Source organism: Rhea pennata, chromosome 5, assembly GCF_028389875.1.
Source record: "Rhea pennata isolate bPtePen1 chromosome 5, bPtePen1.pri, whole genome shotgun sequence".
In the NCBI taxonomy this organism is placed as follows: Eukaryota; Metazoa; Chordata; class Aves; order Rheiformes; family Rheidae; genus Rhea; species Rhea pennata.
In genome coordinates this window covers 26,346,313-26,361,604 of record NC_084667.1, presented here as the reverse complement: position 1 = coordinate 26,361,604, position 15,292 = coordinate 26,346,313, and the positions used below count along the sequence as shown (strand labels likewise).

The 15,292-nt window shown below is 38.2% G+C and overlaps 1 protein-coding gene across 4 annotated transcripts in view; it reads right to left on the bottom strand.

The window, feature by feature from the left end:
- Window positions 1-1,803: 1,803 nt before the first annotated feature.
- Window positions 1,804-15,292, bottom strand: part of NAV2 (neuron navigator 2) — a 248,909-nt gene continuing 235,420 nt past the window's right edge. For all 4 annotated transcript variants that reach the window (XM_062575958.1, XM_062575960.1, XM_062575959.1 and 1 more), the window contains 6 exons: window positions 14,358-14,512; window positions 13,772-13,843; window positions 13,124-13,320; window positions 12,590-12,708; window positions 6,724-6,927; window positions 1,804-5,594 (listed from right to left, as the gene is read on the bottom strand). In XM_062575958.1, the coding sequence (XP_062431942.1) occupies window positions 5,469-5,594; window positions 6,724-6,927; window positions 12,590-12,708; window positions 13,124-13,320; window positions 13,772-13,843; window positions 14,358-14,512 (873 nt within the window). In that variant the 3' untranslated portion in view covers window positions 1,804-5,468. The remainder of the gene's footprint in view (window positions 5,595-6,723; window positions 6,928-12,589; window positions 12,709-13,123; window positions 13,321-13,771; window positions 13,844-14,357; window positions 14,513-15,292) is intronic.

The following is a 15,292-nucleotide window of genomic DNA, read 5'->3' as shown; positions in this document are numbered from 1 at the left end:
TTCCGTTTTGTGGGAAATGGAGTCGCAAGAGGGGACGTACCTTGCCTGCAGTCAGTTCACCTATGTTAGCAGAGACAGGGAACAGGCCTCAGCGGCTCTTCTTGGAGTCTTTTCAAAGTCCTGATACGGGCAGCTCCTCCTCTCCTGCTGACATACTGGAAACACACGTTGCAAACAACAGTCTCCCATGGGTCTGCCCCCGGCTAAGCAGGGGGGGCCCTGAACTGCGGAGCAAAAAGACACAGCCAGATTGTCCACATTTAAAACTGCTAGTTGATAAGGAGAGGTCTCCTCATCATTAACACCTGAATATTATACTTTATATAGAGGTTAACGTGGGGATGAACAGCATTAGGAAAGTGTAAAATGAGACCATATACAGGAAGTACAGAAGTGAGGACAGAAGTCTGTAGAGTACCAGGATACATTTCTGCTCTGCTCTTGAAGCGGCTGCTTCAAGAAGCCAGTGGAAAAGATCAGAGGAAAGAGAGCGATGTAACTACAAGTCACAGGCTGCAGACTCATTTTGTAAAATGACTCCAGGGAAACTCCCCTTTGATTGCAGGAAGAAGTCAGCACTGATCCTATGGCATTGAGAAATTATGAGGTGGATCCAGAAAGGATATAAAATAAGAATAAAGGATATAAAATAAGAATAAAATAAGATGTTGGAAACAGAAAAACAAGGCAATAAAGATTAAAGAGAAGGTGAGGTAAAGGAAAGATTATGTGAAGAATGTACAAGACAGTGCACATAGAACAAATAGAGAAGAAGAAGAAAATGAAGAAGGGACAGAGGAGGCCAAAAAATGGAAAAAAGAAAAAAAAAAATCCTGAGAGGTACAAGGCATTTGGTGATAGTCCAGTATCGATTCAAGTGTTTTCCAAGATCAGGGCTACAGCATCTTTCAGAGCCAATTCTAAAATATGCACTTCTGTGAATCAAAAGAAGTTTACAGAACATGGAAAAATCAGCTAGTGCACATTCAAAATTTGCCTACTAAACATGTCCAAAACTCTAAAAAATTGCTCCTAAGGGATAGAAGAAACATGTTACAGAGAATGCATTTGCACCGCTGCATTACTGAAAAAAGGTGAAGAGGATGTTTGTAACTCAGAAGGAAGAAGTGTAAGAAAATGAAAGCAAGTTAGAAGGACAAGGCAACCCACAAAAGATATTTCCTCAGAAAGATTGCAATGACTACCAATTAACACCCAAAAAATTTTCTTTTAATATGATGTAGGTAATGCCTAGTCAACATCAATCCCTAGCTTGTCATGAGTTGCAAAGACAAATCCTAATATGTAGTAGACGAATCATCCTGTTGAGTGTCCCTGCACCAACTGCAGCTCTGGTGACCAACAGGGATTTCTCTTGCAAAGGAAGGTGGCACCAGCTGGTATCGGGATCCACATCCAGCCCGATGGTCATGTGCAACTTGCTCGCAGTGTTGTGCAGAGACACTACGAAGGGGCAGACTGTCCTGAGCAGATCTTGGTGGACACAGAGCCAAGCATTAGCTATAGGAGAGAATCACAGTGGTATAGTTCCCCTGCTAAATTTCTTGATATAGACAAGGCCTTTATATGGATTGTGGTGTCTGTATTCCCTCATTGACTTGGAATATTTTCCTCCCATTTCTGCTAGCTGTCTTCTGTGGGCACATAGTCTTCAGGGTTGCTGGCATCTTTTCACTAGTACTTATAAGAAACAAACAAAAATTAGATCTAAACCCCACAAACTTCAAATACAAAATATAAATTGTTGATTGAAAGGGACAAAAAGTGCAGGGAAGCCACAAATCTGAATAAATAAGCATCAATTTTATTGAATCGTGAATAATTTAAGACTGGTACAATCATCAGCTTTATTCTCCATGACACAGGGGTGAGGAAGGGGAAGAAACAGGGAGGGGGAGAAAGGAGAGCATGATCTCAAACAGACCATTCACAAATTCCAATCCTAAATGAGAACTGAAAATTAAATAGGGAGAGGAGCAAATGGAAAACATCATAAACGTACACAAAATACTCAATTCCTAGTTTTTCTCTTTAAAAATGCCTAGAAAAAATTCATCAAAATGCAGCACTTTTAATCAAATATTTACATTTCTATGTTACAATGAAAAAATGTACATCTTATAGAACATATTTCATAAACTGTTCCACTGGAAACGACTAGATCAAAACAGCAACCTTCCATTTAATATCCACAAAGAAAGATTTTTTTGTTTTGTTTTTGTATTTTTCTTGAAAGAAAACTGCCACATTTAGACAAGATTTAATACACATAATATCGAAGTTAAGCATCAACAATGAAATATCAGCTTGCTTTTTTCCAAAATGTACAAAAAGGCTAACCAACCCCCTCCCTTCCCTTTCCCTTTCCCCTTCCCCAAATAAACCACATCTCATTTATGGCCTGTATAATTCTTGGCAGTTCTGACTGAAAGAAAACTGTTCATACTTTCAATTTATTACTCAACATGAATGTTGCATAGAATCTTGCATTTTTTTCTTGCTTTTCTTTTTTAAACAAGCCAACTTTGTAAGAAAAAAAGGCAAAAAAAAATGGAAGCATTCTGAAAAAAGCCTTAAAGGAGAGCAAAGCCACTTAAAGAAAGACTGAAGTTACGAAAAGTCCCAATTAAAAAAAAAAAAAGTAAGAAATGTGCACAACAGGTAACCCTGCTTCCCGAAGTTTCAGAAAAGACACTGAATATTGTGATGCTTAAAATGACTAGCCTACTCAAAATTGCCTCCTACTGTAATCCAAACTAGTGTCAATAAAAAAGTAATAGCGCAATAGAATCTTTTTTCCTGATCTTAAGCACAAGATTAAAAATGAGAAAAACAAACAAAACAAAACAAACCATTCCTCACAAATAAAACACCATTTTAGATAGGTCTTATAGGACTCCGTTAAAGGTTAGCTGAGAAATTTTCTAGGATATTAAGTACATTTAAAGCCCTAGCCCTGCAGCTGGAGTTTTTTACAGGCACATGCTCTATCTGCATGGATTCAGTTGGAGGATTAGGTAACCCAGATTCACAGTAGTGGCAGGTAAAGTCAGTGCTGGGAAGCAGAGTTGTCAAGACTGCTGAAAAAAATTAACCTCTCTTCAAATCATCATCAGCATGCTGTGTATTTTGATTCCGTACAGATTAGTCCCATCTTTACAGTACCAAGAACTGGACTAGGATCATTGGCCAAGAAAGCCTTGGTATTTCATTCAATGAAATAAGCAAACAGAATTCATAAGCTTAAAACAGTAACTACGCCAAGCTCTTTCCCCCTCCCCCATCATTAAAATATTTTAATTTTTCTTTTACAATATTTTTCTTAAAAAAAAAGTCATCAGCACTTAAAAGTTGTAACAGGAGCAGATTCAAGACCAGCTCAATAAGACAAAATAAGTACAGTCATGTCACAGAAAGTCATGAGGTATAATAAAACTATCCTCTCACTGAGTCACAGAAGCATGAACTTGTCTGTTACATTACTTTAAACCCATAAGGATTAACAAGCTCTTAAAAAAGTGTTTGTAATAAGTTTTCTTTCTGTACATTGAAAAAAAACCCAGCATATTCCTGCAATTTATTAATGATGGCATTTATTATTGTTGAAAAGCTTTTTTTTCCCCCTGCATGGATAAAACAGCTCTTCAGTGATCTATTGGCTGTGGATTGATATGAACCTGAAAAGTTTTCTCATTTCCCTCCTTTTTTGTCACATTTAAACAAATTCTAATATCTCATATAAACAATATTCACAGCAACTTATGATATTCCAAGAGATGACTTTAGCCCTGTTTGTTTACTTAAATAAAATCCCATAATATACAGCACTAATTTAATCAACACAATTAGTATAAAATAAGGCATCGCTTCAAAATTCAGCACCAAAAGATAGCTGGAAAGGCAAGTACAAATCAATATTGAGGACTGAAATTCTTGTTGAGGTACAGCCTGAGACAGCTGACTTTGTGGTGATGGTGTTGTAAGCATTTGCTTCCATAAAAAAGGAAAGTGCAATTCACTGCGAGGTGTTCTTGTTCCCCAACAGAAGTACAAGCCTTAACACTGATAGTGTAGGTGTGTGCATTCAGAGAGGAGGAGAAATAAAAGCAGGTTCACAGCTCTGCCAAAACTCAGGCGCATGGCCCAGCCAAGACTTTACAGACCAGTCAGTACCTTCCCTCCTTTTTTCCAGACCTAGATACTACTAATACACTATTTTCTGCAGTTAAGAAAAAGTGTCATGGAAGTAAATGCTGTAATGCTGTCGCCAGAGTAGCACTGGAACTGTCACAGAGCTGAGTTTTAATTAACCCATGTATGGTTGTGCTGATCAGAACAAAAACTCTGACCCTCAAAAAAAAAAAAAAAAAAAGAAAAAAGAAAGAAAAAACAGCTTTCAGAAACCAGCTGTAACATTTCATGGCAAGAATTAAAAACGGAAAGTCTAATCAATCCCTTCAGGGGTGTCGTTGCCCTCCGTGCGCGGGGCCGACCGTGCCTGCACGCTCCTCAGCTCCGTCCCAGCTGCGGGACTGCAGGGGCACAGCCCTTCCACCGCCTCCTGCGGAGGCCTCGCAGTCACTCTCCTCACTGCAAACCACGTACACCCCCACTGAAGTCAACTGAGTTACATGGATGTGAGTGGGAGGAGAATCAGGCCCAGAATAGCAAAGGGCTACCTGATCTTTAACATTTAGTAGGATCGTTTGTTACACAGTGTTTGAAAAAACCTGATTTGTTCAGACTGTATATATATTTATATATATTCCTATTTATATATAGTATATCTTCATAAACACACAATGAAAGAAAGCCAAGGTCTCAGACTGGCAAGGAGAGCAGCACTTCTTCTTTTCCCCTCCTTTTTTATTTTTTCAAACTTCCCTGTTTTGCAGCTTTGCCTTTCATGGATTATTACCAAGGCAAGTAATATTGTTATAGCACCAGAACTATACAAAGCTGAATTTAATCTGCAAAGCTGATTGGTAAAAGTCCAGCCCTCACCTAAATGTGTTTGGTCAGAAGCAGCATAGGCAAAAATTTTCTCTCCCTCTCTGAACAGTACATGGCACAAAGCTGTTTGCTTCATAGCTGTGGAGTTCCCCCCTCCTTTCACTTTTTTCTTTTAAAATGATGATTATTTTTACTGTCTTCAGTATCTTAGGAATGAGAGCTTACAGCAACTAAACAGGAAAAAAACAAAAAAAACAAAAAAAACAAAGGAATAGTGCAGTTCTTATTGTAAAAAGAAAAACAATACAAAGGTTGTTTGGGTTGCCAGCACCCAGGTTCAAGACTGACTCAAAAACGTCTTGTTCTTGCAGCTCTAATACTGAGATACCAGCCCAGCCCAGCCCAGGAACATGTTCTTTTCATGAGTCTGTCATCATGATTCTTGCAAAGTGGGACAGCAATAATGGAAACAACTTATTTCTATCTGATGAAGATCACAATGTTGACTCCAGAGATGAATCAAGGATGTCATCATGATGGCTGTTGCTGTTAGAGTCACTGTCGTAACTCTGGGGACTTGAGTAGTTGGCTGCTTCTTGCAGTCTCATTAGCATGTTCATCTACAAAAGCACAGAAGCTCAGGATTATTTGTATTCTGATGCAAAAAGAATATCCAGCTCCGTATAAAAGTCACAGTGGCACTCTGCCAGCATGGAACCGAGGTAAAGGAGAAGACAGCTGAGCTAATTACTACTGATTATATGAAATGAGATATTACACGTAAAACATGTCATAGCAGCATGCAAGTTAGCCATGAATTGTATATCATTCCAGTAAAGGTGAAAGTGAGAAGACAGATGCTGTCTACAGCTGTACTCCATAGGGCCCTGCAAACATCTTTCCACTACCTTGCTCTGACTTACGGAAACATGTACACAATTAAAGAATGTACTAGCACATAGCTTGATATATGTGTATGTACACATTAGCTAGTGAAAGCTGTAACATACTCATTCAGTACTCCCAATCGTCCAGAAAAAAATGCACCTCATAAGAACAGTTTCAGGGCATTCATAGCTTGCACGGCAGTTTCAATAACTATCTCCCATCGGAAGAAATGTATATGATGTCCAACATCCAGCTCAAAGTATACATTCTATAAAAATGCATGTTAAGATTTCTTTATGCATGCTTTCTGATTCATAAATTAGACCTCAGTCATGGAGAGTGCTATTTTGTATATACAGTGGAAATCTCAATTTTCATTTGAGAAGAAAGAAAACAATTCCAAGAATCATTTGAAGCAACATGCTTATTTTGCCATTTTGGCAAAACAGGCCAAGTCAAATGGGTCCATGTGTTATTCAAGTATGTGTAATTAAATCATCCATTTCACAAACTTTATTATGCACACATGCAGCAGAGATGCGCAAATGTACCTATCTAAATCTACAGAGTAAAAATTAAGTTTATTATACACTTTGGCAGTCACTCAGCTCATATTCTGAAAAAAATGAATCTGAAAAGCTTCTGCCACTTGCCACTTCTTCTTTCTTACAAAACATTATGGGCTTTCTGTGCCAAAGCACATCCCACAGGCTAACTTTACGACTTCCAAAAAAAGATTTCCTTCTCATTCTGAAGTTCTGAAACACTTCTCAGCTTTTACTTTACTATTTTATTTCTGTTTCTAATCCCCATTACGAAGAAAAACTAACCAGTTCTGCTGTTTAAAAACTGAGAACTTACCAAAGGATCTCCATCAGCATCACTCACTGGAACTTGTTTGCTAGTTGAGCCTTCCCTTGACATTGAGTAGCCATCAAACCCCACATCTTCAGGACGCAGCTGTAGTAGAGGAGGCCACTCGTGGTGCTGTGGGGTGGCTGCCCAGGGATAAGTGTCCATTACCCATTTGGCAGGATCCTCCCAGGGAGCTCTCCTCCCATACAGCTGGAAAAGTGCAAAGGCATCTTTTAAAACATTGTTGTCAGTCTACCATTTTACTCAGCACTTATGTAACCAAAATGTATGTGCCATGATTATTCCACTGCAGAAAAAGCTTTCAGGCAGAGCTGAAGGAAAATGAATGACATTTTCACTATCCAAGCAGTACGCAGAGTTCTAGCTATTTTTAAGGGCAAAAGACTTGGAAGAGGCTGACTGCCTCCTTTACAAATGCTGCACCTCTGACACCATTTAAAGAAAAAAAACCTGAAAATAATCTCACTTCAGATAGTTTGGGTTTTTTTTTCTGATTAAATAAGGCAAATACACAGTAAAGGCCATTAATGTTCATATCTGCTTTCACTTCTGCTGTGTGAATTTCTGGGCCAAGCAACTTTCAGAAATTGAACTTCATCACCAGCATTTTATCACCTGAATTCAGAGAACTCCCACTTTCCTATACAATGCATACTGGGAAAAAGCAGAGCTTTACAGCTCTTTGAAGGAGTTAGGACTACCTCACCTTCTTCATCATTTTTTCCTTTTTTCTTTTGGCATTCATTATATTATCCTCCCTACTGCCAAATGGGGAAAGTTAGGACAAGCTTTTGAGCTTACCAGTGCTATTCTTTACACTGGCATAAATCATTGGAACATTCTTGCACCACAGAGGCTAACTATTTTTCTCCAGTCGAAACAGGCCCCCAAAATGCTGCATCAGAACAGAATGCAAAGGACTGACTTCAATGAGATGCATGGTTCAAGAACCCAAAGCTGTTTTTTCACACCACCGCAGAGAGTTTCCACAGATAGACATCAGGCAAGGGCTGTCAGAATGGCACTCTGACGACAATTCCTAAGCAATATTACATAATGATAATCCCTTTCATTTGAAATTTTGTCTGTAGTTCACAGCCTAACACTTTCTTTGAAAAAATGGTTCTGTTAAAATACACAGGCTAAAGGAAGTTGTTTATCTGTTCTGCTAGAGCCTGTCTTTAAGAGTTACATGAAACTTAAGTAAAACTTAGATGGTGATGTGAATGACAACTCTGTAATACATGGCAGTCAAATTCCATGCAGAAATCATGAGGCATTAGATTTCTCTAAATATCAGCACCTGCTTTATTCTGAAACAGAAACCCATCAGCCATAGCACAAAGCGCGTTTTTCCAGTAGGTGGTGCTAGGCAATCTTAAACATGTCCTTCTCTCACAAAGGAAATAACTCTTCATAATTCCTGAGCTGTAGTACATTATTTCCCCAATATAATGTCTGCAGGCTGTGGTAAATCAGATCCTTATTTTAATCTTGTTCCTGAATTTATGAACAATACTTGACAGTTGCTAAGTGGAGATAATTTTTTTATTTTTCACTGGGTCCTTCCTACCTAGGTCCATGTAGTCCTAGTAAGTAGAATTCCCTCTTCAATATATGAAATAATCATGTATCTTCAGCAGCTGAGAGCCTGAATCACTAACTTACTATTGCCTTCCACAGCAACTGCTTCTGTGCATCCCTTTCACAGACATGTTTTCTACAGTGAGAAGATACATAATATTTGGAGGCAAGAATCCCTCTGTTTTGTTCTCCAAGCACCAAAGAAAAAGTGAGCGACTGTGGCAGGAAGCCACAGGGACCCTGGGTCCCCTTTTTGTTGGTGCTATATTCTCAGTCAATACAACAAGTAGGAAGAACAAGGGTTTTATAAAACCCTGTAATTTTTATATCCCTGTTTTGAAGAACAGAAAGCTCAGCAGCTCCAAAGGGAGCAATTATTGTAAGGATCCATTTGGCTCACTTGTATTTGACCCAAAATAGTTCTCTAAATGAGAAACAGAAATATAAAAATAGTTCAGTTAGATCCACAGCGATCAGACTGAAATCAGCAGTCCACCCTTCCTTTCTGGCAGGCAATCTCATATGGGAAGATATGTTCTCAAAAGAGCCTTTGTGGGTGTGGGGGACAGGAAAAAAACAAAATGAAACACACATTTTTAACCACAGCTTGTTGATTACCACAACCCTGGCTACTCTTTGAGGACTGAAGTCATATTCTTCTCCATAAACTCAGCAAAAGAGATGTTCTGGAGTAAGCTGAGAAATTATTTAAATGCAACTTATTAGTGATATTTGGGGAAACAGGACCAAAGCAGAAAGAGAATTTAAAGCAAAAATTGAGAAACTGAAATCCTGAGACTTAGAATGCATGTCAGTCAAGCAACCAAAAGAAAGATGGAGACAGGCAAAATAAGGGAGCAAGCAGATGGTTTTCTTAATTGCTACTCTTTCTCTTCATTTTTGTTATTAATATTTCAATGTTTTCCACACCTACAGATCAGCTGATATGAGATGAGGGGACAGAGTGCCTCCTTAGCAAGTTTGCCAATGATACCAAGCTGGGAGGAGTGGCTGATACACCTGAGGGCTGTGCTGCCATTCAGAGAGATCTGGACAGGCTGGAGAGCTGCACAGAGAGGAACCTCATGAGGTTCAACAAGGGCAAGTGCAGGGTCCTGCACCTAGGGAGAAATAACCCTAGGCACCAGTACAAGCTGGGGGCTGACCTTCTGGAGAGCAGCTCTGCAGAGAAGGACCTGGGAGTTCTGCTGAACAACAAGCTGACCATGAGCCAGCAATGTGCCCTTGTGGCCAAGAAAGCCAGAGGTATCCTGGGGTACATTAGGAAGAGCGTTGCCAGCAGGTCGAGGGAGGTGATCCTGCCCCTCCACTCAGCCCTGGGGAGGCCTCATCTCAAGTACTGTGTCCAGTTCTGGGCTCCCCACTACAAGAGAGACATGGAGCTACTGCACAGAGTCCAGCGTAGGGCTACGAGGATGATCCGAGGGCTGGAGCATCTGCCCTATGAGGGACAGCTGTGAGAACTGGACCTCTTCAGCCTGAAGAAGAGAAGACTGAGGGGGGATCTTATCCATGTGTACAAGTACCTGAAGGGAGGGTGTCAAGGGGATGAGGACAAACTCTTTTCAGTTGTCCCGTGTGACAGGACAAGAGGCAATGGGCAGAAATTGAACCACAGGAAGTTCCACCTGAATGTGAGGGGGAATGTCTTCCCTGTGAGAGTGACGGAGCACTGGCACAGGTTGCCCCGAGAGGTTGTGGAATCTCCTTCTCTGGAGATCTTCAAGGCCCACCTGGAGGCAACCCTGTCTGCCATGCTCTAGGTGACCCTGCTTGAGCAGGGAGGTTGGAGTAGATGATCTCCAGAGGTCCCTTCCAGCCTTACTGACTATGATTCTATAAGAGCCCCAAAGCACAATATAAAAAGCTCCAGCATCACTGTGAATATCAGCTTTCTCCATTTCAGAAGGAAACAAAAGTCATAGCCTGTCCATTCCCTTGTTTTGGGGCAAAATGATTACTGGCTCCTATTACCTTCCTTTAAAGAAGCCCCATAAAGAAGTTTTAAGTAAAGTGGTTCTACTTTGCATTTTCCTTCTTCTTCTGGAAGTTAAAAAAAAAGGTCCGGGAGTTTTTCTGTTCTATTTTAGTGAAGTGCTTTTATCTGTGTTCTACTTTAGGACTTATAATGTTGTTTATATCTAAGTGTCTATCACAATCATCTCAAAGAAAAAGAGGCCTCAAGGCACTGATGAAATTCAAATGGTAAATACAGTTTCCAGAAATTTTGACCAAAACATGAAGACCAAATTTTGAACAAAACCTATTCATAGAGTTCTGAGGGATCAGTAGTGGAAAGCTCAGTTTACTGTGAAAGGGTTGTCTTCACTCTCTCTGTTAAATTGTATAAATCCTGCTGCAGAATTAGCAAGCAAAACATAAGCTTTTTCTTAATCAAACAACATAAAATCCTTCTCTTTCTCAGGCTGCTGTGTCTTCATTCCTTCTCCATTCTCTGCCAACTGCTCCAATGCAGACAAGAGCTGAATGTCTGATACAAGAGGGTATTATACAGAAAAGAAACACAACAAAAAATGCAAAGCAAGCCAAAATCCCATTTTTTAAAATAGAAAACTTGCATACGTTTTACATATCATAATGGCAAGTTATCCTGAAGAAAACTGTAATGCTGAGTCCCTAAGAAGTATCAGAATGGAAAGGACTATTCTTTATAAATGTGAAGAAATCATTCCATGATAAAATAATCTTTCCATAGAGCCCATAACTTCTTTGACTTATTTCTGTTTCAGAAAGACCTCAGACAGAAATCTATTTGATAGATAACAGTTAATTTTTCTTACTAATAAAAAGCTGTCTTGCTTATTCTAGTTCAATTTTTTCTAGTCCAGATATGCCATACATCCACTAGACTTATACTCCAAAACCAAAGCAGAAATCTCCTATAGAACAAGTCACATTTTAGCTTCATCTTCTGCTTCAAACTGAATAGTTTGATCTTTCTCATCTTTCTCACTGTTCAATTATAGATTATGCTCTCAAAATGTCATTTGTCCCTTACCAAAAACACAAGCTTCTAATTCATTGTCAAAATTAACTATTTATTCTCCATTAATTTTTAGCCCTTCTTCAATCTTCCAGACTCTCAACTGTCATCTACCTTTTTTGTTTCTGTATGTGTGATCTTGCATTTAGCTCTATCAAAAATAAATAAATAAATAAAAATAATAACCTTCAAATGAGACCAATTTACTGGCAGATGCTGCAAGAAGAAAGCTTCAGATTGCCCTCTGTCTTGGCTCTTCATGTTATGAAAAGACAGGGAGTTCTTCCACAGAAAAAGCTTTATTAAAAATAATTTCATGCATGCAATTCCCAGAATTTACTAATTTTTCATTATACTATCTCCAAAACTGCCTTTTAAAATACATGCTGCCATGCTTATCTTGTGAACAGAGAACTGAAGCATGAATGACCTTTTGGTCATTTTTTTCCACAGTTGCATAGCAAGTCAGTAGCAGTCTCATGTTGAACCCACCTCCTGAATCCACATGTACTTACAGTCAGAGTCACATAGACACACTAAGAATTGTTTGGTAATGCCTAAAACTGTCCAAATTGTTAAAGAATATGAATCAGATACTAAGCATAGGCAGCTAATGATGATGTCTCTATAGGCTCTGAAAGAATTATTAAGAAATCAAGTCAAAAAATCATCCTGCAAATTGATAAATAATCAAAATGTCACTGATATTGATCCTAGCAATCATTAATATGTTTCTCTCCACATACAGCTTTACTCCTCCTCTGTTAAGAGATCTGATTTACAAAGGAAAATCATACATAACTCAAGGTAATGACCACAAATGTGGTATTTTCAGATATGCAAATACACACATATGTGTATTTTCAGATATGTAGCACAATTTTCAGGTGTGCTTCTAGAACAGATTATTGAAAAATATTCAGATGCCTATCTCTCACTAAAAATACCAACAGTTGGCATCTAAACACATTTCAAAAATCTAACCTGGACATTTTGTGGTTCCACTTCATATTTCAAAATGGCTTATGTATTGATGAGTACATTTCCTCCTGAAATTTTTGACTCTTTAGGATAAATTTTCACAGACATTTAAGTATTTAGTGTGCCAAATGATATCCATAGAAAAAGTTGTCAATATTCAGTTTTATCTATTGCTGCGTGCCTTTTGGGTAAGACACCACTCAAGATGCCTTTTGGATAGATACCAGGTAGATCTATGATTTTTCATGTTTGTCTGCTCACCTGTAGCCCTTCTCTAACTGCCTCTAGGAGATATGGGATGATGGAGTAGTTCCACAAGTCGGTAAACCAAACTCTAGAACCATCTACATCTATTGGACAAGAGAGGAAGAGTCGTGGACCTACAAAAGGAAACACACAGGTTACAGTCAAATCATGATCATGAGAAGCATCAAAATAGGATCAGACAACAACTTCCAAGTCTCTAGAGAAAGGAGCCCTGGATGAGAAAACGAATGTAGCTATCTGGTGCATTGCTTTTCCTGAGGGTTCAAAAATCTTTTCAATCAACTTGAAAAAGTATAGCTTTTCAGTAGAAAACAATTATTCAGATTTCATAATGCATCAATAGATCTTAATGAGATCTACTACAAAGAGTTTAGAAACTTCTCCTGAATTTTCCTTAAGAGAACATTGCAATTTAAATGTAGGCTTTTAAAGAAACCTTTTTTACCTGATATAGCACAAGGAAATAGAATATGTACATTTATGTTGATCTAGAAATGCACTTGTTGCCAAAACGGGCAGAACACTTACCAATAGTAACATCAGAGGAGCTGTGAGCCTCCAAGAACTTGTTCAGATGTTGCCAGACCTTGGGAATCCAATCAATGATTTTAACCAGCTCTGCATTTCTCATCCTGCCGCTGATTTCTGTTTCAATTAGTTTTCTTCTCAGGAAACGACCAAGAAAGCCCTTGACTGGCTCAGTGTGGTTAGCACATAGCACCCATCTAGAGCAGGATGGTAGAAATGTCCATCATTTGTCTTTTGTACTAGAGAACACAACTACTCTGGCAACTTTTGCTTATTATTGGGTTATCCCAGTCACATATTTTTCCTAGTAAAAAATATTTTGGAATTAGGAGTTCACGGGATTAAACACTTTGATTTTTTTTCATTTTATTTCTCATTCAGTATCTGCTTTGCCTATTAGCATATTTTAGATTTGTTTGAGGATCTAATATCTTGAAAAACCTCTGAAAAGTGAAAAATTTATGAACTTTAGTTATTTTAATAACAGAATCATAATGAAAAACTGCACATTAGGGCAACAACTAGCAGAGAATAGTATTTCTCCTTCAGTTTGCCATTTCAGCTGATAAGAACAACTTCAGATGACTCAGTAGCCCTTACTCTCTTGCCACTTCAAAAACATAAATGAGAAACATGAATAAACAGTACCTGAAATTATGGTGAAGTTGAAGATTAGGTGTTGAGGAGGTGGCTTGGTTCATTGTGCCAATAATATATGGACTATTAAAAAAAAAAGAAAGAAAAGAAAACAAGAAAATCAAGCTTGGAAACTTTGTAAAAAAAAAAAAAAGCCTCTATATTAATAAGATCTTAACATTAAAAAGGATTACTCAACCTTTTTTTTTTTGTCAACGCACGTTTTTGCAGTTATATACAATCAGATTTTTAATTGAGAATTTGAATTATAATAACATGAAATTATGAAAGCAACATGGAAGTCTCAAAACAGACTCTTTCACTAAAAGCATGCTTTTAGTATGGAAGATCTACTGCATGAAAGGAATGTAGATTACATATACCCTCTACTACTATTTTTATTATTTATTACAGAAAAATTAAGTTTTTTGAAGCAAAAAACTCTGAGGTTTTATGAAGTGCTGTCCACAACATTGTTTCTGGCCCTTTCAGTTCACCTTATCAAATTAATCCAGGGTTCATTTTGTGATCTTATTTTGGACTGTGGTTATCTGACTGCAGTATAGGGATTAGTAATGTGGTTCTAACAGTTCTTTACCATTTGTGGTACTTGCAGTTTAGAAGCCCATTAAAGATCTCCCCCAGGGAGCTAACATGATGCAAATTATCCAAAATGATTACAAGAGGCATATCCACAGCATTATTTTCACTATTACACTGGTCTGCTAGGTTCGACAGATATTGGCGGAGTTCCTGCAAAGCATACACAAAAAGTTTTCATGTAAATCTTTCATGTACATCTTTCCTTGTAAAGCCAGTTAAAACAGAGAAAGATCAACTACTATATTTGTCATGAAATCTAAAGCAAAAGAACCTGCCATCTTACCAATGTCCACATTCTCCTGTTATGCTAAAGATTCAAAGACTGTATCAGAAATCCAATGTGGGATAAGGTCCTCAAGGAGGTAAGACAAGAGGTTTTGTCTTTTGGTTTATATATATATATTTTTTTTTAATTCATGCTGTTCTAATCTGAGGTCTGAAATATATTTTTCCGTCTTTTCAGGAACTTGTTCAAATCTCTATATAGTAAGCCAGATAGTTATTTTACATTCCAGCTAGGTTTGTTACAGGTTCTTGCAACTGTATTTCTATCCAAGTAAAGCACACAGAATTAACCTGGAATAAAGCACTCCTCAGCAGAGGCCAAATTTGGATGCCTTCAGTAATAACATGAAAGAAAGATGAGCTCACAGTGCTACTGCTGGGTGACTGGGTGTGGTTGAAATGCTCTCACCATCTTTAAAGCATTTATTACATAGCATGTCTCAAATTATACCAGTGGGCTACAACCCCATTTTGAACCAGCTCTTTTCTCCAGAGGAAAATTTGCCTAAGGCCATCAAATATACCGCTTTTTTTTTTTTTTTTTTTTTTTTTTTTTTAACCTGGAAATTTATTGGAGGTATATTCACCAAAACCAGAAGTACATAAAAAGCAGAGACATGCCTTACCAGCTCAGGAATGTGTCTG